Here is a 23,001-nt window from a genome sequence, read left to right as displayed (position 1 = left end):
TACCATTAATCTGATTAGTTACAACTTGGGAGTCGCAGTATACGACCATGTTTTCAGCTCCTGCCACTCTTGCGAGGTCCAATCCTACCACTAAAGCTTCGAATTCTGCTTCATTATTGGTCGTAGGAAAGTCCAGGTGGATCATGCACTCGATCTTATCTCCTTCCGAGGTGTGGAGTACCCAGCCCCTCCTGCTTGCTTATTTAAAGATCCATTTGTATGGATGCTCCACTATGGAACTACTTCTACCCCTTGGCCTTCCATGAGAGTGAATTCGGCGATGAAGTCAGCCACCACCTGTCCCTTTATAGTAGTACGCGGACGGTATCATATATCGAACTCACTCAGCTCGACTGCCCATAATGCCATCCGTCCTACAGCTTCAGGGCTACTCATGGCTCTTCTCAAAGGCTTATCCGTCAAGACAACAATAGTATGTGCTTGGAAATACAGCTTGAGTTTTCGTGCTACGGTCACCAATGCGAACGCCAGCTTCCCCATCTGGGGATACCGGTCTCTACAACCCATCATCTTCTCTTACCAAAGCCGCGCTGACAGCGGCTTGCAAGACGGCTAAGTACAGATAGAGCTCTTCCCCTGGCTTGGATGGGCTGAGTAATGGAGGAGAGGAAAGACACAACTTTAGATTTTCGAACGCCTGCTAGCACTCGTCCATCCACTCAAATGATCTCTTCAATACACGGAAGAAGGGTAGGCATTTATCCGTCGCCCTTGAGATGAACCTGTTTAGTGCTGCTATCTTGCCATTCAGGCTTTGCACCTCCTTGACCGTCTTCAGTGGGGCTAGCTCCACTATAGCCCGTATTTTCTTTGGACTGACCTTAATACCTCTTTGGGATACCATGAATCCCAAGAATTTCCTCGCAGTAATCCCGAACACACACTTATTTGGATTTAATCTCATGTTGTACGCCCAGAGGGTGTCGAAGGTCTCTTGGAGGTCACTCAAGTGTTTATCTTCTTGTAAGCTTTTCACCAGAATGTCATCTACATAAACTTGCACATTCCTCCCAATCTGGTGTGCAAACATCTTGTTCATTAATCTTTGGTACATTGCGCCTACGTTCTTGAGCCCGAATGGCATCACTTTGTAGCTAAAGAGTCCTTGGCTGGTAACAAAAGAAGTCTTTTCTTGATCAACCTCCTCCATTCTGATCTGGTTGTATCCTAAGAACGCATCCATAAAGCTCAGAAGCTGACGTCTCATGGTTGAGTCTACCAAGGTATCTATCCATGGGAGTGGGTAACTGTCCTTGGGGTAGGCTCTATTGAGGTCCGTGAAGTCTATGCACATCCTCTACTTTCCATTGGCTTTTTTTACCATAATCACGTTCGCCAACCAGTCAGGGTAGTACACTTCTCAAATGAAATCTACTTCCAATAACTTCCGAACCTCCTTAGCTATCGCTTTGTCTCGTTCCTGAGCAAATACTTGCTTTTTCTGTAGGACGGGAGAGGATGAAGGTGACACATTCAATCTGTGGACGATGACTGAAGGGTCGATTCCGGGCATGTCCTTGTGACTCCAGGTGAATACGTCCTGATTTTCTCTTAGAAACGTTATGAGTGCTTGACATACCGGCTAACTAGCCAACGTACCCACTCTAGTCGTCTGCTCGGGCCTTGAGTTATCAAGGGTCACTTCCTCTAGTTCTTCTACTGGCTCCGCTGTTGTTCGTTGTTCTTCTATGCACATGGTTTGCTGGTGATTATCCATCTCTAGCATAATAATGTAGCATTCATGCGCTGCCACTTGATCCCCTCATACTTCTCCTACCCCGTATTCAGTGGGAAACTTGATTATCTAATGGTAGGTTAATGTTACAGCCTTCCATGAATCCAAAGTAGGACATTCCAATATGGCGTTGTATGCGGACGAGCAGTCAACGACTAGGAAGGTCACGTCCTTCGTGATCTGCTGAGGGTAATCTCCCACTGTCACTGGTAGGGTGGTTGCACCTAGTGGATACACCCTTGTTCCTCCAAATCCTACGAGTGAGGCGTTGGTTGGGATCAATCGTTCTCTCTCTATTCTCATCTGCTGAAAAGTTGGATAGTATAAGATATCAACGGAGCTTTCGTTGTCTATCAGCACCCTGTAGGTGTTATAGTCTCCTACCTGTATACTGACTACAAGTGTATCATCACGTGGGTGGTGGAGACGTCGGGCATCTTCCTCTGTGAACCCAATTATGGGATTGTCGACCCACTATCTTCGGGGCATACCTTCTTAGTTGAATATTCTGAACCATCCGTAGGTATGCCTTACGTGCCTTCTTAGAGGAACTAGAAATACTGCCTCCTGTGATCATCCTTATGTCTCCCATGGGTGGCCTGGGTCGCTCGTTTTCTCTTCGGGCTGGTGCTCCTTGGTTCTATTCTATTCCTTCCTTACCGACGAATTTTTGCAGTTTTCCTTACCTAATGAAGGCCTCTATTTGCTGCTTCAAGTCATAGCAATCAGACGTGTCGTGATTGTGGTCTTGGTGGAAATGACAATATTTATCCCTGGGCCTCTTGTTGGGATCACCCTTTAATTTGCCGGGGAATGTTAAGGCTCCTTCATCTTTGATCTGTATTAGGACCTGATTAATCGGGGTATTCAAGGGGGTGAAGTTTGTGAACCTCCTTGTCGGGGGCTTGGATCGTCGATTATCTCTTTTATCTCCTGTTCTGGCCATCTTTCTACCCCTATCCTGCCAGGCTTCCTCCTGCCTCTCTCTCTTCTTGGGTTTTTCCTCGTGGGCCAGCAACGCATCTTCAGCATTCACGTACTTGGTGGCCCTGTAAAGCACATCCAACATGGTTTTCGGGTCATTCTTGTACAAGGAGAATAAAAACTTACCCTTTCGTAGCTCGTTTGTAAAGGCTGCTACGAGGATCTTGTCGTCAGCTTCGTCAATCGAGAGTACTTCCTTGTTGAAGCGGGCTATATAAGACCTCAGCGTCTCATCCTCCCGTTGCCTAATGCTCATTAAGTATGCGGTTGACTTCTTATATCTATGTCTTCCGATAAAGTGTGAAGCGAACTGGGTGCTTAGGTCCTTGAAAGTGCTAATGGAGTTGGGCGTCAACCTGCTAAACCAAATTCTTACGGGACCTCTTAGTATGGTAGGGAAGGCCCTACACATGATCTCGTCTGCTACTCCTTGAAGGTGCATCAGGGTCTTGAAGGATTCCAAGTGATCTAAAGGGTCCTTGGCTCCGTTGTAGCTTTCTATCTGCGGCATGCGGAACTTCTGTGGTAGGGGGAAGGAGTTGATGGACATTGTCACGTCCCAAACCCCAAAGGGTCCAAAGCATGAGAAAGACATCTCAAAGTACCTATAGACTTTTTTTTTCCTGTTTTTTAAATTCTTTTTTGACAATCCAATCCACATAAATCATATCCAATAACAACATCAAGAATTATCATAATAATTCCATTGAATATACTCTCAGAGTAAGTCAGAACTCTAAGTAATAATTACAAGGACCAATGGCTACAATAGAATAGAGGTCTAAATAAATAATTACATATCAACAGCTTGTCCCATTAGTGGGAATAAAGTCACAACCATTATAATACACAAATGAATGAGTCAAGCCTACTCTAAGATGTACAACATCTAATATCTCCATTACAAAAGTTTAGTTTCCATCAGTAGTTAGTCTAACTACTATTAGCCACCAAAAAGCTGTTTCAAAAGAGTGTTGCCTACTCTGAAAAGTTTATAAAATAATGATATGAGACGGAGCGCAATAAGTAGCATATTTAATGGGGGTGGGGGAAATGCAAGTTTCATCTTCAAAATAAAAATATGACAAGAATGATTAAATAATGAAACACAAAGTTTCTCAAAGTAAATGCCTTGAAACTATATACTATAATCTGTGAGTATCAACAATATAATTTCTAAAGCCATAATATCTAACATAAGATAAATTATCACAAATATACCACACTACCACATAAATTGGTCAGGGGATCCACCTATTCACAACTGGCATGATATTGTCCTCTTTGGTATGCAGACTCTTGGCCCCATGGATAGCAGCCTCACCCATACCCTCAAGGTTTTTCTCTCCCTCCATGGGCAGCAGAGAGAGTGCGTCAAATAGGACCTCTCTTGCATGTGGTCTCTTGGCCCCATGGACAGCAGCCTCACCCACACACAATCAAGGAACCTCTTCCCCCCATGGGCAGCAGGGAAGAACGCGTCATCCAAAGTGAAAGGGCACTGACCTGGATTTGATTCCATTATCACAAAGACTATGGAGACCAAATCGGGTGATCACCGAGAAATCACACATGGCATAGTGTTAAAACAACTCACAGGTTACATTACTTTGAAACACATAATTCATATCCAGGTAGTTTCAGAAAAACCTTAAATAATCTAACTTCTCCAAAGTTTTTAAGGTTTTCAACTTCATTCTTGTCAAGAGATTTTCTATCAATTTCTTACATAACAAGACAAGATAAGCATATTTAAATTTTCTAATATACCATAAAATCTAAGATTTCCTTATCTAAGATTAAATAAAATATGCTCATTTTTCCATATCAACAATTCATGCATTTCCCCAAATGCAATACCAAATATAATGCATTTTCATATATAATCATATATATATATATATATATATATATTAAGGTTAGGACACAATAGTTTTTTAGGAAAATATAGTTTCCATAAGTAGTTTTCAAAAGCGTGTCCAACCCCAAAACAACATTTATGCAAAATGTTTATTTTTCAAAAATCCCATTAAAAAGCTACTTACCTCGCAACCAGAAAATCCTAATTCTCCAAGCTCCAAGGAGATTAGCTAGAATCTAAACAATATCAAGTAAACCTATCACAATAAGCATAGAGCTTGAAATTGCATCTAGCCACAATTTAGGAATTGCCAAATAATCACTTAATTAGGCAAGCCTAGTATTTAACCTCATCAATAATAATATATTTCACTTCCAAAGTTTCTTAACAAATAGATTCACAAGGCATAAACTCTAATTTATAAAGTTAACCCATTTAATATCATCTCCAACATTATGACTAGCTTCCATAAAATTTACACTACATCATTAAGAGACCCATGAAAGCAAAATCAATATATCCTCCAAGACAAGAAATTTAGAACTTCAACTAATTCCAAATAAACCCAATGGCAATGAAAAAATTTAAATTTACCAACCATCACATGTTATAACTTAAAACCCCTAAATTTTCCACCATACATAAACATTAAGTAGTCATCAATAGCACAAAATATATACCCACTCATCAAATAATTCCACCAATACAAAACCCATACATAAAAACACATATATATCACTTTCAATACTCATAAATCACATGGGTATCATTATTAAAGCTTACATAAAAATAACCTCAAGCAAAAGTGCAAAACCCACCAAAAAGATGAGAAATTTTTACCTCAAAGAAAGGATGTGAAGGTGTTTATGGGTTCCCAAGAATTTTCCGGTGATTTTGCCGGAAAATGATGGTGGAAATGGTGGTGGTGGTGGTGTGGGAGTGCCGGTGGAGAGGATGAGAGTAGAGAGGAGAGCGTATGAGAGAAAACAAAAAAAAATGATAAGAAGGAAAGGTTGAGAGTGAGCCGGCCAAAGAGAAGATAAAATGGAATGATTGTGTGGTGGGTAGTGGGGTTAGGTTGGGCTTTGGCACGTGGGAACCCAAAAAAAAAAAATCTGATCTTGACTTTTGTTTTTTTTTTTTTTTAATTGCTAACTAGGATGTTACAAACATGGTGAATGGTGAATTGGTTTGGTGGACCAGATCGTCGAGGTCACTGGACACTCTCCCCTTGAGCACGTTCATCATAAAGTCCATCCGTTCTTTCATCATCTGCATCTCTACGACAATGTGGGGTTGAGCTATATCAGTGATGGATGGACGGCTCATGTCTTGTCGTTCCGCTCTGCTCGAGGCGTTACTACCCTTTAGCCCCTCTTGGTTTCTTCGTTCAGCACTAGTACGTTCTTGGTCTTCCTCTTGGGTACCCATTGTTGCGTTCTTCTGCCGTAGCTATTCTTGTAGGTCTTGGTTCTGTTTGGTGAGATGTTCCACTACTGCTATGAGGGTTTGGACTTACCTCTCCAGGGCAGTGGGTCGTGGCTCGTCTCCTTGAATGTTGTTGGTGGTCGCCATCGAGCGAGTAAGTACCATGCAACTCTTTGTCCAGGAAGCATTTGTATTGCTTACAAGTCGCAGTCTTTCCTACAGACGGCGCCAACTGATGATGTCGAAAAATCACCAGTGAGCCACACAGTCCTTGCACACTCAAAACAATACCTGCACAATAAAAAGAAAAGACCTAACAGAGAGCACCAGTGTGGTGCTAGCCAAATACCCTCCGAAAGTTAAGTTAGAACTTCTCACAACTCTAGAGTGTCAGAGCTGGGGTGAATCATGCGTACCTATTTTCTGAGGGTCTTTGGGTTTTATAGTAGTGTAGAACCAAACTCCTATACTTGCGCAACAAGTCTTTTCCTTATAGGGAAGATCTTCATTAATGTGCGTATCTTCCAGAATCCTCCTCGTGTTAGAATTCTATTCATATTGGGATTCTATGGACTAGAGTTAATCGTGAGACGCAAGTCGTTTCCATTTAGGATTTCTTGGAGACCACATAATGACCAATTCAATGCCACGTGGCCTTTTGATCCGTTCACATCGGATCCGTTTACTTTTAGCGCATTTATCTTGATCTGTCAAGTCCATCCAAATGGATCCGTCACCTCTAAATTCCTTCCTCTTCAGGGAGCAATTGAAGCAGTGGGCAAATTTGAGAGAAACAAGTAGAAGTCAAGGGAAAGATCTTTTCAAGATCTATGAGATTGAACTTCACCGGATGCAGAACATTTTTGAGAGAAAAATACTTTATTTGAGATACATTAGGGTATGGCAGAACTTGGATAGTATATGCGTTGAAGAAGATAAAAGAAGGGAAGAGTTTGGGCACAAACCATTGAGTTACAAGTCTCTCTTGTCAGAGCGTGAGAGACAGATTAAGAACACAAATGGTGAGAATTTTGAATCGGATATCATATGGTATATTTTGGAAGAAAATCACGAGGACAATGAAATTAAATTAGAGATCAAGAAGCATATTAGCGAGATAGATGAAAAGGTATGATACAGCCAAATTTATGAACATGATAACTTTCATGCTTGAAGTGAAATCCAATGTCCTTAGGTGTAGTGCCGTGTTTGATATTAGATATGTTGCTTGATGAACTGTTTCATTCCATTGGATGATTGAATTTCAGTATAATAAGGACAACTACTATTGCTATGCAGCAAACGGGAAAGAAAATTGAAGTGGTAACTGCTTATGACTACCGATCAATTATGGTGCCCCTGCTGAAGTTACACCTGAGTCAGAGTCCAACATTTTTCAAGGAAATAACAGACAGCCCAGTTAGCCCACAGATATATGCATGTAAGGGGAAAATCATGCTCCAGTGTTTCACTCCTCTTTTAACCAAAATTATAATATTACCATAAGATAGAGTTGCATTAACAAGTCAAGTCAACTTAATCCATTCTTCATTGCATATGCAAGCACAGGTACACAACATATAATATAGAGTAGCATTAACAAGTCAAGTCAACTTAATCCATTCTTTCTGGTGTAGGTTTCATCTAATTGTTTATCTTAAACCAGCCTTGCTTGAAAATTTCTATTAACCAAACCAAAAAAAAAAAAAAAAAAAAAAAAAGAGAGAGAGAGAAATTGTGCTTCATGCAATACATTTGCGTGGTATTTTTTTTTTTTTTTAATAAAAAATTTCTAAAATTTTGTATTTCATTTTTTTTCCCTTCTTCTGCCGGCAATCTATCCATGGGGTGGAACAACGGTGGAGGAGAAAGAGATAAAGAGAGAAAGGTAAAGAGAGAGTCAAATATAACACTTTTTTTAGGTTTAGAGATAGATATAAAATATAATAAATAAGAGATAATTAATGAGATCCTAATTAGAATATTAGCATTAATGCGAGTCTTTTTTGATCATTGGATCTACTTAAATTCAATAATTTAAAAAATGTGTAACTTGAACCCATCTCACATATATATATATATATATATATATATATATATAAATAAAATTTTTTTTTTCAAGTAAAGGGGTTCATTGATCCCCTGAACTGTATGTGCAGCCACCCCTGATTACTTTACACAAGTTTAACCATTGCTTAGACTTAGCTGATAGAGGTTTTGATGCAGGCGTTAAAGAAGTTTAACCTTTCGAATCAAGTTTCGGTGAAAATTTTGTTGAGATATGTTTCATAAGGTGCTGTGTGTCACAGCATACCCATGAAAAGCTAGTCACTCTTATTCAACTTTGTAATTTATTCCTACGTTTTTTTTTTTTTTTTTTTCGTTCCGTGTGAAACAACAAATTTAATTTTGTCACACTTGGTTAAGACTCTAGGTACTATATATATGTGAGCTCCTTAAAAAACCTTCAAGCAGTAGCCTTTGTAAATAAAGGGGGTGCTTTGAATTATTTTATTTTTATATATACTATCTTTGTAATCTCTCAATTTTATTAGTAGACCTTTCTTTTTAACACCACCTGTGCACATCATAAGTTAAAGACCGAACCATATGAATGTTCGTATTCTTTGTGTGGTTGTTTTATCCCATTTCTATATTCCTATTTCACATAAATCTATTATAATTAAGTATACTCACAATAAATTAGTATTAAAGCTTTTGATATTTGCTAAATGTAGTCAGTGTCTTACGTGTTTGCCTTTTATCCTACACTAATACTAGGCCCCTATACATCTTTCTAATCTAAGCGACTCCCAAAGATAAATCATGTTAACAGGAAAAAAGATATTTCCGAATAGCAATTTTAACTTAAAGAAGAAAAAAAAGGGCTTTGCTAGGAATGATGAATTGTACATACCAAGCAACGGCTATCCAACTATAAGGAGAGAGATCCATGCTGTTGAATGTCGTCAAGCCAGGATGAGCCTCAGCTAATTCATTTATCTGAGCAAATATCCCACCATATATAATCAAATATTAGCTAGTGACAGAACGATAATTATATTGTGGTATTGAGGAATGAGAAAAAAGGAATATTTAGATATGATAATTTGCCTTTGTAGTCAGCGGAAGTCTATCATAAGGACTGAATGTCTCGTTGAACTGAAAGTAGAGATGACCAAGGCTTTCCATTATTTTGGATGGTCCCTCATGATGATCAACTAGCAGTATGGTATGTTGTGAAGTCCTAGTTGATGAATTATGATTGCTCACACTCACTGAGATAGATTCACAAGGTTTTGTAGTATATATCTGGATAGCTGATAGGGAAGGTGCATAGTATTGTACAACACTTTCACCATTATTCAACAGTATTGGTACAGAAGCCCCATAGAAACTCTTCTCAACATAAAACTGCCAAACGTCACTTAAGGAGAAACACCCCACCATATCGTTCCCACTACTTCTCTCACTTGATTGCCCAAACCCATTTAGTGTACGAGCCTGCATATATAAATAAGATGTGAGGAATAAAAGAAAATGAGAAAGAACGGTAACCCTCCAAATAAATGATGTTGCACCAAAATATATAGGGTTAATTATTAAACGTAGACAGCTGTTATTCATTTCAAAAATTACTTTTTTCCAAAAGTTATTTTTGTTATAGCCTGTGTGCTAGTGCTAATTATGGTTTTAGAAAACATTTATACTTGTTTTTCTTCGCTGCTTCTTTTATAATGGTAAAAAGTGAAGCAATTGGTCCTATAAATTTTTTTTCCATCAGGAGTATGGTAAATGGTAAATGGTGTATGAATAAGACGAGCATTACCAGGGTTACACATAAATGGTATTATGGAAAATAGTATACGGGGGTTGCTATAAATGATGCCATGAAATGGCTACCAATTCATGTGACCCGTTCTCAGCTATTCTTCGGTTTGGGAACATGGAGAGGATAAAGATTCCAATTTCCAAACTACAGAGGATCATGGCTCTTTTTGGTGGGAATTTAACAATTGAGTAATTATTAAATATCGGTGTGTTCGGATTTGGGCACATGGATTTGGATTTGGGTGATTAAAATCCAAATGCCCTATTTGGATAACCAAGAATTTTAAATCTTAAAATCTTTGAATTGGAAATAATTTCTAAACTCATAGAATTTTAGAAATTCATATGATATACTTAAATATTTATGGACTTACCACCGTGCACCCTTGGTGCGGTGGTTACTCCATAAGTGTTTGTAAGGTGTGGGGGGTAAGGGTCAATGTTCAAGTCTTTAGAAGATAGTTTCACTCACACATACACTTAGATTAGGCTAAAGTACAAATTCTATCTTATATAATATATATATATATATATATATTTATTTATTTATTTATGGACTTTGAATTAAGGAATTTCAAATCCATCACATTAAAATTCAAATTCAAGTATCCAAACACAACTTTGGAGTTTGGTGACATTGTGCTCCTTTACAAAACACCAATAGGTTTTGGTGTATAGACCAGGTTTGAATTTCATATTTTTTATTCGACGACAAGAAACTTTACCAATTGAACTTGTTAAATATTAGCATTGATACACCATGTTGAATATGCTAGTATGGATGCGGAAGCAAAAGTATAAAGTATAAAGTATAAAACACAATAACATACGAGGGTTACGTGGTTCAGCTTAACGGCCTACATCTATGGAGAAAACCCTAAAGGGCTATATCAATAATATATTATAGTGTAGTACAAATCATGTATTACAATGAATTATAACATGTGTATATATAGTAGACTAAATCCTAGACTAATAGACTTCTAATACAAGTAGGAGACTTGGCTTGCACACAAAATAGAATTAGGTTTGGGCTTATGCTAATGGGTTAATATATCTCTAACACCCTCTCTCAAACTCAAGATGGAAACTTGATGAAATCTTGAGATTTGATAAGGTTGAGAGGATCCCTTGAATGAAACTTGGCTCTGTGACAGTAGTTTAAGGAAGGTAATGGTCTTGCAGTGTTGATGCGACTTCCAACGGTAGCATAACTATACCGGAAAGTTTTGACAGCAGTAGTAGTAAGCCAAATAAGATAAACGCAGCGAAAAAAACACCGAGGAAAACAAAGATTGCTCTTAAATATACCGCAAGGACAAAAAATCATGGCCAAAAGAATGTGGCACTGATACCATGTTAAATATTAGTATTGATACACCATGTTGAATATGTTAGTATGGATGCAGAAGCGAAAGTATAAAGTATAGAACACAATAACATACGAAGGTTACATGGTTCAGCTTAACGGCCTACATCCATGGAGAAAACCCTAAAGGGGTACATTAATAATATATTATAATGTAGTACAAATCTTGTATTACAATGAATCATAACATGTGTATATATAGTAAACTAAACCCTAGACTAATAGACTTTTAGTACAAGTAGGAGACTTGGCTTGCACACAAAGTAGAATTAGGTTTGGGCTTATGCTAATGGGCTAATATATCTCTAACAGAACTAATTAAAACCCACAATTCCATCTCCATTTATTACCTACCAATGATGTCTAAACATGAAAAATTAATGTTTAAGAGTAAATGATGAAACTTTTTCTTATTAGTGTGCTGTGTGCATATGTGAAAATAAGGATCAGAAGTAAACGCTCAAAAAAAGAGAGAACATTCTGGTATATCAAATTTGGAATAAAAGCCTAGATATGTCCTCTCATTGACTATCTTACATTTAGATCCTAGTTTGAAATTGGTAAAAGATCATCAAAGTTACGCACAAACAAATAGCTGACATTAATATCGGTCTAGATTAGCAAAGAGAGAAATTAAGTAGAATTCAACCGATCGAGGAGAGAAAACATATTGTTTTGCTAATAAGGAAAGAATTGAGAATGGAAATTAAAGAATACCTTGGGAAGCAGTTTAGTAGAAACAATGGGAGTTACAGATTGAAGAAAGCTGTGAAGGTTGGAGTAATGATTGAAATCAGAAAGCAATGGCAAATCCCAAGGAGAGTGTGGCATGATGGTTTGGTTTCCACTTGTTTCTTGAGAGATGAGAAAGATGAGGAACAAGATGTTGAAGTTTCAGGTGATTATCTCTCTCTCTCTCTGTACTTTTGAAGCATAAATAAGCTCAGTAGGTGGTGATGATGGCTGTGCGTTAATGGAATAGAATTGTTGGAGATTCCCCAAATGAAAACACACACACATATATAGATATATTGGAAAACAAAATGTAAAATTGTGTGAAAATAATAAACACGGTTAGAAAGTAGGCATGATATCCATGGTAATTCCATAATAATATGTAATGTTGCATGCCTGTTTTCATATATGGCATATTGACAACCATCCTCATTCATTTCACCATTCAACACTTTGCTCGCGTTTTTCTCACCTTTCCTCTTTCCCACTATTGTCGTCTTGCTCCTCTCACATCCTTTGGTTTTGTGATTGATTCCTTTCCATATCTCTACCAACTGCACCAAGTGAGAGAGAGTAACGGACGACCCTGAACATGAAGAACAAGACAAGAAACTGCATGCCTCTCGCTCCAAATGACAAAACTAAAACAAAAACAAAACAAAAAAAAGGCGAAAAGCACTCAATGTTTGGCAGCTTTTCACTTGAAAAACTTGAAAGCAGACAAAACCACTTCCAACATTTAGATGCGGAGGAGATATATATCATCATATATGGATAATGGGTTCATGTTCATCTCATCTCTCGCGCCCACCACATTTCAAAAAGCACTCAATGTTTGACAAAATTAAAAAGCACTTTTTTTTTTTAAGTAACCGAAATTTCCTATTACTGCTACGTGGCTTTTACATTTCCTTTGGTAACGTATCAAATACCTGCTCCATTTCATTCTTGTTTACTTGGTTATTCCTATTTCTCCTTCCCAAGGAAAAGAGAGAGACCAAAAAGCTATCATATTTGGCTCAAACTAATTTATAATTACTCTACATTCCTAGGTTCTCTTGACACCCTTTTTTTAGATAGTTTCAAACCATTTTTCAGTTAAAGCAATGAATTTTCATATATGACATGAAACTTAATTTCAAATTTCAAATGATGCTCTTCCTAAATTTACTGGGCGTTACTAGTAATGTCAACTGGTCAATTAGTCTATTAAAAATTTAATGAAAGTAGTTACAATTATACTTTATTGTAATTCGATAATTGGGGGAGGAGCGGGTTTGAACAATGGACATTTTAAAAAAAAATACTAGAATTTGTTAATTGAGTTACAAGATTTCTGACCATTAAATTTGAGTTAATCATGTAATTTCAAGGTCAATATATAATTCATGTATTTCTAAACAAACAACATACAAATGGCACTTATTCAAAGTAAACTATATTTAAATGAATTAAAGTAGATCAAATCCTAGGTCATGGTTCTAACATCAAACTAATTGAAGGCAAGCATGAATCCTTATCAAATAAGTATTTCAAATAAATTTCTTTGGGTATAATTCTTTTTTTTTAAAAAATAACAATTTTAATTTCTTTCACATAAATAATTAATGCATCACCTATAAATATATGCATTTAATCCATATACATATAATAATTAATTAATACTTTAACATAAATGTGAAGTTTTGTTGAGGTGGAACACTAAATAAAGAGAATTTTATTTGCCACATGTCAATAACTCATGCAATATAGCAAAAAAATTTGAACAAAAAATGATCTCTTCTTGTTTAATTTTTTTCCCTAAATATGAAATTTGATAATTATGATAGTTATTAATAGACATTTATTATCAATAAGTTTATATAAGGAATCGTTATAAATTTAAACTTAATTAAAAAGTATGTTTTAAAATAATAGAGATTAAATTCTATAAGGACTTGGTGTAAAATCTTTGGTTTATACCTTCCAATAAGGACATGTCACATCATCATATTACTAAAATACAATACATTTAATTACAAAGGATAATATCTCGATAAACAATATATTTTCAGGTTTTAAGTAAAAGGTTGATATGGTATTATTAGGTGTGATAAAATGCATTGAGTTTTAAATAAATAAAAATAATGTGACAATCTCTTATTAGATGGTGTAAAATATGGATTTTACACCTTATCCTTACCAAATTCAAGCTCAAAATAATAATGTGGAAAAATGTGGGCTTTCAAAACAAAGTTTGGCAACAAACCAATTTGGAGCCATCTTTCCCAATCCTTTATGTAGCAATTTATATAAGTCACATGACTCATTAACAAAGTCATGTGACTGAAATTACATACGGAAAATCTATTCAATTGCATTATAGTGGATTAGAAAAAGATAGCTCCAAACTAGTTTTGGGTCAAACTTATGTGACAATATTTGAAAATATCAACATAAAGCCAAAGGTAATGAATTTAGGACAAAATTTAGTTACAAAATTAGTTATAGAATAAGTCTATAACCTTACTCAATATTTTTTTATTAGATGTGAATTTTGACAAATCCACCATTGGATTACATTTTCTTCTTATATTCTCCATACTTGCAAAATTTCTAGAAAATTAAAAATCAATAGCTATGTCATCAATAAATTGTTTAAATTGCAAGTTTTTGTAGTTTAAAATTATACATAAAATATAAGCTTATAAATCATATAGTAAATAATATCCGATTGACATAAAATTTGATATATGTATTAAGAGCATAAAGAACATGCAATTTAATGGTTAGATTTTCAAAATAAGTAGTAATGTCAATTTTTTAAAATAAAGTTGTAACCTTAGGCTACAAAAAAATTTGTAGCTAAATATTGCCCATGAATTTATATTATATTATATTACATTACACACATACATAAAATATTTCTATCTTCACTTTCATTCTCTTTTCATTTTCTATTCTATGTTCACCTCTCTCTCTCTTCACTTTCATTCTCTTTTCATTTTCTATTCTCTCTCTCTCTCTCTCTCTCTCTCTCTCTCTCTCTCTCTCTCTCTCTCTCTCTCTCTCTCTCTCTCTCTCTCTCTCTCTCTCTCTCTCTCGGAAAAACATTTGTATAAATGCAACAAATAAGGGCATGCCTTCTTAAACTGTGATTAAACTAAAACAACATTCCATTTTAAAAAACATTCTTATCTTTGGACAAAATGGCACTCATTTCTTGGAGGTTAATGTAAAACTTCAAGGGAGGTTAATGCAATCTACTCCAAAAAATATTAATAGCAGAATAGAAATTACATAAAAATCCAAGGGAGAGGATTTGCTGCAATCTTGTATGCATTAATTACTGCATATAAGGTAAGGTGGCTGGTAAAGAGAAGCGACAAGTGTCCAAGAGTTATGTGCAATGCACATGACCAACTTACCCATAATTTGTTGTCACTTTTCTTTTATTGCAACCTTATCCTATATGCATCAATTACTGCATACAAGATTGCAGTAATCTTCTCCCAAAATCCAATAAACTCAAATCCCTTCCCCCTTCAAGTTCCCCCAAATTGGAGGAATTAAAAAATAAAATAAACAAAGAACAAGAACAAGAAAGGAAGAAGACAAAAGCCACCAAACCCCTCAAATCATTTACCCTCCCATTGTAAAAAACATCCAAAAAAAAAAAAAAAAAGAGAATTAAATCCCCACCAACATTCTTCTTTACTCTCCTCTCCTCTCGATCAATCCAAACACAATGCAGTCTAATTAACCACTCCAATGACCTATAAGTTCCAGTTATGTTGCCTAAATGGAATATCAATTCCTCCCCGTAAGCTCAAGCAGACTTGAAATGGTGGAAGCCCCCCTAATCACAGAATTTGTACTTTTCTTCAAACCTGAAAGCTTTAGCCAACTAGCTGTAGTATTTTCCCTAATTGAGTATTTTATTACTTGAATTATTGCATTTGGCTTATCCTCTACTCCGTTGTAGCATCCCTATGCTGGCGTGAAAGAGTTGAGCCTGAGTTTTGAATTTTATTTTATTTTTATAAGATTTCAGTACATTTTTCTTGAATCTTCTTCACTACTCAACAAAAACGCCTCATGAGTGATGCATATTCCCTTAACTCCCATCCCTGACAATTCCTCTGCATCTCTGATGGATGGGCAAGAATTGTATTTGAAAAAGCCTGCACTACATGGAGAAAGAACCAGTCTTTCTTTGATCGGCCTACTGGTCTCCACATTTCGCCTAAGCCAGGACCTTTGATTACACAGATCGAGGAATGTGAGCCCAGAAAAATCATTAGTGAACTGAAGGGGGATCGTTTAGTCAATTTTTTGGCTTACCAAACGAGCTTTGATTAAAGAAAATAAATGATAGAAAAAATGAAATGATTAAAAAAAAAAGTCAGAAAAAATTACGTAATTAACTATTAAAGGACACTACTCACAGGAAGGTGTAAGGACACCTCTTATAGCACCGCCAATCCTTTTATACAAGGAATATAATTCAAGAATTAAATCAGCACTAATGTAGCCAAGAGTTACATAATTTGTTGAGATATTGGGTTAGAGCGTAAACGGTGTGGATATCTTCGAGCAAGCATCTACTAGACAATCGCCAAAGCTGTGCAACAAGCAGCAGGTACAGTGGCATATGCAATAACCTTCCAGATGCAGTTGACACATAGAATTAGCAAGTTGTTAAGGCCTCCACTTAACATGAATATACATACAGGGCGGAGCAAATCAGGGCCAGCAACAACAGTGTTGAACTATTAGGGGTTGCATCAAGAGGGGTTTAACTGTTCAAGAGCTCGTATAACTCCCTCAAAGCAACAAAACAATTTCAAGTGAGCCGGAAATAAATGCACTTCCACACTGTCACTTTTTGTCATGAAACTTCCTACAGAGCTAGGTTTAACTCCTGTGCTGACTTTGCAACTGTTCCCCCTCTTCTATGGGTAAAAAGAGAATAGGAATAAGGAAAATGACATCTCAGGAAAAAGTAAATAACATTATAGTAGAGCAGTCAAGCGACTAAAGAAATTACATTAGGTGCCTGGTAACGGCCAGTAGGCAGCGTTTGACTTTTTCAAGCTCTATAAAGCATTGGTTGCACCGCTCCAGATTATGATATAAATTAAGAAGTAGCCAGCCAAAATGCTTAATATCTGAATATTAAATTGTCAGGAAAAAAAAAATGTAGATGAAGCTAAACACACCTTTGCTCGGCCTCAATATCTACACCAACAGATGACGATGCTGATAACGTTGAATAGATGACTGGACCAAATATTCTGACCAGCTGTAGCAGCATGTCCGAAGAGATGCTTAGATGCCTAATTATGGTCAGACTGTCAGATAGTGGCCAATAAACCGCTAGATTGTGAACATAACTAAACTAAACATCATTATATTACAATGTAAGTGTAAAAGGTTGAAAGGCTCAAGCCAAGGCTCCAAAAAGATTATCTCTTTATGTGGACGGCTGTTTGGGCAATGATCCTGACAAATGATAATCTTATGAAGAGAGGAATTACTCTAGTAGATTGGTGTAGAATGTGTAGGTGCAGTAAAAAGACTGGATCATTTTTTTTTAGATTGTAAAATTACATATGCATTGAAGAGTTGTCTGTATTTGAGGTTTCATTGGTAATGGCCAAAGTAGCGTTCATCTCCTATCTAGATGGACTTGTTTCACAAACACTCTTTTTGTTTGAGATCTAGCCCCCTTATGCCTATCTGAACACTAGATAAAGAGGAACCATCAAAACGAACTATCACATTAGGGAACGTTTTGATATACACATTACAAATTTAAACATAAAAACAGAAAGGCATGTTCCAAAAGAACTATCACACCTTCAAAAAATATAAAAGGTTCCAAAGTATTCACCAGATTTTATGCCTTAAAAATACATAAAAGGGTATTGACTATCTTTTTTCTTTTGATAGGTAATCAAAGATTTATTTCATAATTAATTGCAACTCCTACAAATTGACTATCAACTCCTACAAATTGCAAGTCTCAAAAGCCAGTTGCATATCCTCAAATATTTCACGTGCCAAGATAAAGGGGAAGCGAAGAGGGGTTTCCTACAACTAAACTAAACCTATCCTTGCAATAGTGACAAGGGAAAAGATTAAAAAAAAAAACAACCATTAATTGGATGGCCCAAGAGTGGTTTAAACAAGAAAATACAACTGTATCTCTCTCTATGATAAATGTAGGGGAAAACCATACAGAAACTACTTTATTCATATACATATCAAAAAATCTAAGGACAATTAATTTCACAACTGCCAAAGTGGCAGTTTGTGATTGGCGTGCAGTAAAAGTGATGTCAGTGGTGATTTTGTGTGAAAGTGATATATTACAAATTACAAGCTATCATCTCAACTAGAAGTGAAAAAAGTTGTGAAATTTGTTGCTGTAGGCTGTACCAAAGACATGGAACCTCAAAAAGAACTGAAAGTTCAAAAACGTGTATAAACACCCTTGAACGTTTAGACCCCCAAATACAAAATAACCAATTCAAGCTTTATGACAAACAACTAGTGTGCGGAAAATGAACATAAGCTATAAACAGAATTGGAAATCAATCTAAGCCAATTATAAATCACATCCACGGCAGAAAATAAAAGGCAAAGATAAAGGGAAGAGAGATGCAAACACAAGGACAACACACGATGTGTTATCGAAGAGGAAACCGAAGCCCTCGGCGTAAAACCTCTCCGCCGCCCTCCAAGCGGTCAATAATCCACTAGAAAATGTAGTTGGGATACATGAACAGCAATAGACCCTCCAAGCCTAATCTACCCGATGTACCTAAGCCCTCCAAGCTTCTTGCTCCAACGAGGTTGGCCGAACCTTTTTCTTTTCTAGCTTACCGGATTCCGCTACTAGACCATAGCATCCGCCATCCTTGGCATCTTCCAATGCTTCCCAAAACTCCAAAAACACTCAACACTCTAAATGGGTGTGGGTAGTGTTTGGATAGAAATCTCCTCTCAATAGGTATGACAATGAGAGAGGGAATGAGAAGAGACTACAAAGATTTCTCTTTAAGAATGAGTAGCTCTCTCTAATTGGGTGGGTGTTTTGAAGAAACCTCTCTTAGGGTTTTTCTTTCTGAATAGCCACACATATCTTGTGGGAATGAGGGGTATTTATACTGGTGTGAGAATGGAATACGAAGAGTCAGTTTTTCCAAAAACAGGGCTGGCTGGCGACTTGATCTCGCGACTTGACTGAGTCGCGAGTTCAAGTCGCGAGCTAACTTAATGGCCAGTCTGGATTTTTGTCGTGTAGTGCTCCAGGTGGCGTGACTGTTCAGCTCCCCTGCATGCTCTGCACGTGAGCAACTTTTGGCGGCTTGCAAGCCGCGAGCCACCCGCGAGTCCTAACCGCGAGTCTCTGCTTCACTGCACTGTCTTGAGCATTTCTTCACACTCTCTCACACACTACCCTTACATGATTCCCACCTAAATATAAGGTTTCTAAGTGCTATATTACAAGCAAATTTGTCATGGAATAAAGCCAACACATGGTTGATTAAATTCAACCTTACAAGAACATTAAATCCTTCAGGTATTAGCAGGCACAAGACAAGATCTCTTCAAAAACTAGTGCTAGAAAATAAATTTGTAGGAAAAGGAAAATAATAATAATAATAATAATAATAACAAAGCTAAGATATACTTACAGCATGATCAGCCATTTTCTCCATTGCACCAATAACCCCCTTAACATCATTCCTTTCCCAATATCTATAAATCACCTGTAAATAATTAGACACAAGGTTCAACATTAGTTGATGTTAGCAAACTGATAATAAACATAAGCCAAATCTAGGTCATATCAAGTCAATCAAATTGGGCACTACTTATAAGTAAAAGAACACACGTAACAAGATTTACGGAAGCAGCATACTGTTCACTCCTACTTTGAGACTTTCAATATTGCCCTATTGATTGATAGGCATTTAGACAAAAACCATTTAAGCAAGAAACAAAACTGTGGAACCAATGGCAAATCCAGGGAAATAGAACGAAGCATGAATAATTCAAGATTTACATTATATGATGATAAAAATGTTTTACAAAACACAAATATGATAAACGCCTTTGAAACAGATAGTTTCTTAGCAGAAAATCACATTGAAATTTAATTAGGTTTTTTTTTACTAAAACTCACCAATAAATGGAAAAATTTTAAACCCAAAACTCACTAATAAATGGCTCAAAAACAGAGTAATCATAAACCTTAAGGCAAGACAAACAACATAGCTTCTACCAAACTAAAAATAAATAAATAAAAAATTGTGGAACAGAACCAAGATTCGGAAATGAGGGAGGCCAAATTAAAAATAAATAAATAAATAAAAAGAAATTTGGTATAGACCAAACTTAACATAAGCTTGTTCAATTGCATTATGTTAATTAACATCATAATATATTCGTGGTAATTCTACATTATTCTATAATTAATGAACTATTACCAATTTTATATATGGTGATGTAGGGGGGCGGTTTTGGGGCTCAGGCCCAACAGGCGGGTGATTCTGGCCCAAAAGTCCCTCAACAATGAATTTGTAGAGAGTAGGTAACAGAACTAGGTCTTGGACAGAGGAAACGTAATTATGACCAAGCCATGCAACCAGTTGGACGTATGGATATTCCTTCAAACTTTTGGAGTAACGGTCCCTGGGGCTGTTTCTTCTACTTCTATCTCCTTTCTCTTTTATATCTTTTTCTTCTTTCTGCTTGCGATCCCCTTTCTATGGGGATTTCCTTCTCTTATATAGCATCCTTCCTAAGATCATGACCCTACACTTGTCAACCATCTGACCCTCTACTTGAGTGCCTGTCCCATAGGTCATCCTTCCTCTTTTCTGTGAGTTGCACTGGCCAAGATGATTCTGCGTTCCTGTCCCTTCCACATTAATGCGGCTGGAAAAGTAGTTCCTTGGCATTTAATGCGGCAGTTGTGGTTTCCCTCCTTCCTGAACGTCACGCACTATTCCTTCGTATTGGGTGACCTTTCGCCAGGTATGGAGTGCGAATGGGACACTCACTTGGTGAGTCCGAGGAGGTACTCCTCCTCGGACGCCCCTAAGCAGGCCCGGCCCATCATGGTTGGGATGGGATATCCTACGCCCATGTCTTTTCTTTTTATCGTGGCTGGGCTTGGTACATGTACTATGGCCCAACATCAGCTGACAGATTTTACCCCCCACAATAGCCCCTCAAAATGCCGGCCTTTTTCTGGGTCCGAGGAGAAAAGGCGGGATTTTGATGCTCACTAGATGGCTCGTGGTGAACCACTGCTTCACACGTGTAGGGGGGGAAGGCACGCCTTTACGTGCCTCATTAATGCTGTGGGCAGTTAATGGCCCAGGGGAAAGTAACCGCAGCTTTCGAGGTTTTACACTCGTCCAATCCAACGGTTGGAGGCAGGATCTACGGTGGACAGCGCTTCACGTGCCTTAGACGCGAGTGCGTCTGTTCAACTTCTACCGAGTATAATAGGCTTTGAGGGCGTTCGTCCCTCACTTTTGACGAGCATTCCAATATTCAGAACTTCTTAGAGCTTATTCCTTCAGTCCGTTCTTACTTCCGCTGCCATTCTCTTGAAGACTCCTTCGAGCCTCTTACCCGTAAGTTCGCGCTTCTTCTCCATTATTCTTCATTAATCATATTGCCTTCAAGTTGTTTTTAGGATTAGAGGGGATGGGTAGGCTTGAGAAAATGGTAGATTCTCCGGCCGGTATGGCGGGCTTCAGGGCGAAGTATCGTATCCCACCGGAAGTAGGTTTAGAGTACTGTCATCTGGAGGACATTTTGCTCAAACGGAGAACAGGAGAAGTCGCAATTCCAATGATAGCCTTCGTGGAAGGAGGAATGACTATTCCAATGGGGAGAATAACTAGGGATTACCTACGTGGTCATAGGTTGGCCCCCCATCAATGCACCGCTAATCTGTTCCGGATCCTGGGGTGTGTCGAAACCCTGAACGATCAGATGAACCTCGGCCTCTCATGGCACGACGTGGTTCATCTTTATGAATGCCATAAGCTCGGCGACACATACTATCTAAAGTCTAGGACTGACGAAGTGAGGTTGATATCCTGCCTTCCGAAGTCTAGCAAAGGCTTGAAGGACGACCATTTGATCGTCTCCGGGCCATGGTATGACGGCCCTCACTGTCCGACTAGGGCGGGAAAGCCAGGTGGGGTGTCGTAGAACTAGATTCCGTGGGGAGGACTTTGGTTTCAAGCTCCTCCCCCTTTTTTTTTTTTTTTTTAAACTTGTTGGTTTGGTTGCATGTCTCCTCGGACTAACATAAATCTTTTAACGGCCTTTGCAGACAAGGGACGAACAACTCCTCGGCTGAGCCTAGTCAATATCCCGGCCCTAAATTACCTCCTGAGGTCCGAGATTTTTGTTAGCGAGGACGGACAACTACGGTCGGCTCCTTTGATTTTGGATTACACTCCGCTCACTCGAGCCCAGGTAGAAGCCGGACAAGCTATAAGGGCCGGTAGTCCGAGATTAGCACGGATTGACGTGTCCATACCAAGGTTCCCCGCTGATACAGACTTGCCTCCTATTCAGTTACCTCCCCAACGTGTCTTTCCCCCAGTAGTTATCCCAGAGGAGGAGGCCGGCTCTTCACATTCATCCTTAGAGTAACTTAAAAAAATAAAAAGTAAAATGTCCTTACAGCAAACTGGGCAAATAAAAAGTAAAATGTCTTCACATTCATCCTTACAGCAAACTCATTATATAATTTTTTTAATAAAAAAATAAACATAACTATTACAGCAAACACAACTAAAAACCTTTTAAAAAGTAACTTAAAAAATATAATATTAAGCACTTCACAGTTCACACCATGTGAACTGAAATTCATACATTTGAATTTGATAATGCCAAATTTGTTCTTTACTTTTTTTGTCAATATTAGTTTGTCTATAGGTAATTTATGTTATTTTAAGGGCAATTGGGTTTCTTTGTCTGCAGGTAATTCATATTATTTTTTGGGCAATTGGGTTT

At 37.5% G+C, this 23,001-nt stretch overlaps 2 protein-coding genes across 2 annotated transcripts; both read right to left on the bottom strand.

Annotated features, from left to right (window-relative positions):
• Positions 1-2,438: 2,438 nt before the first annotated feature.
• On the bottom strand, positions 2,439-2,996 carry LOC126728226 (uncharacterized). Its single transcript, XM_050434090.1, has one exon. It carries the CDS (start codon positions 2,994-2,996, stop codon positions 2,439-2,441), a length of 558 nt encoding a protein of 185 aa, XP_050290047.1.
• Positions 2,997-7,366: 4,370 nt separating this feature from the next.
• Positions 7,367-21,625, bottom strand: LOC126728225 (uncharacterized). Its single transcript, XM_050434089.1, has 5 exons — positions 21,560-21,625; positions 19,650-19,724; positions 9,144-9,533; positions 8,947-9,032; positions 7,367-7,403 (listed from the first exon to the last, which is right to left on the bottom strand). The coding sequence occupies exons 1-5, from the start codon at positions 21,623-21,625 to the stop codon at positions 7,367-7,369; spliced, it is 654 nt and encodes a 217-aa protein (XP_050290046.1).
• Between the last annotated feature and the right edge of the window lie 1,376 nt (positions 21,626-23,001).

Source organism: Quercus robur, chromosome 5, assembly GCF_932294415.1.
Source record: "Quercus robur chromosome 5, dhQueRobu3.1, whole genome shotgun sequence".
In the NCBI taxonomy this organism is placed as follows: domain Eukaryota; kingdom Viridiplantae; phylum Streptophyta; class Magnoliopsida; order Fagales; family Fagaceae; genus Quercus; species Quercus robur.
Note: the sequence above shows the minus strand (reverse complement) of the source record. Positions and strands in the feature narration are given on the sequence as shown.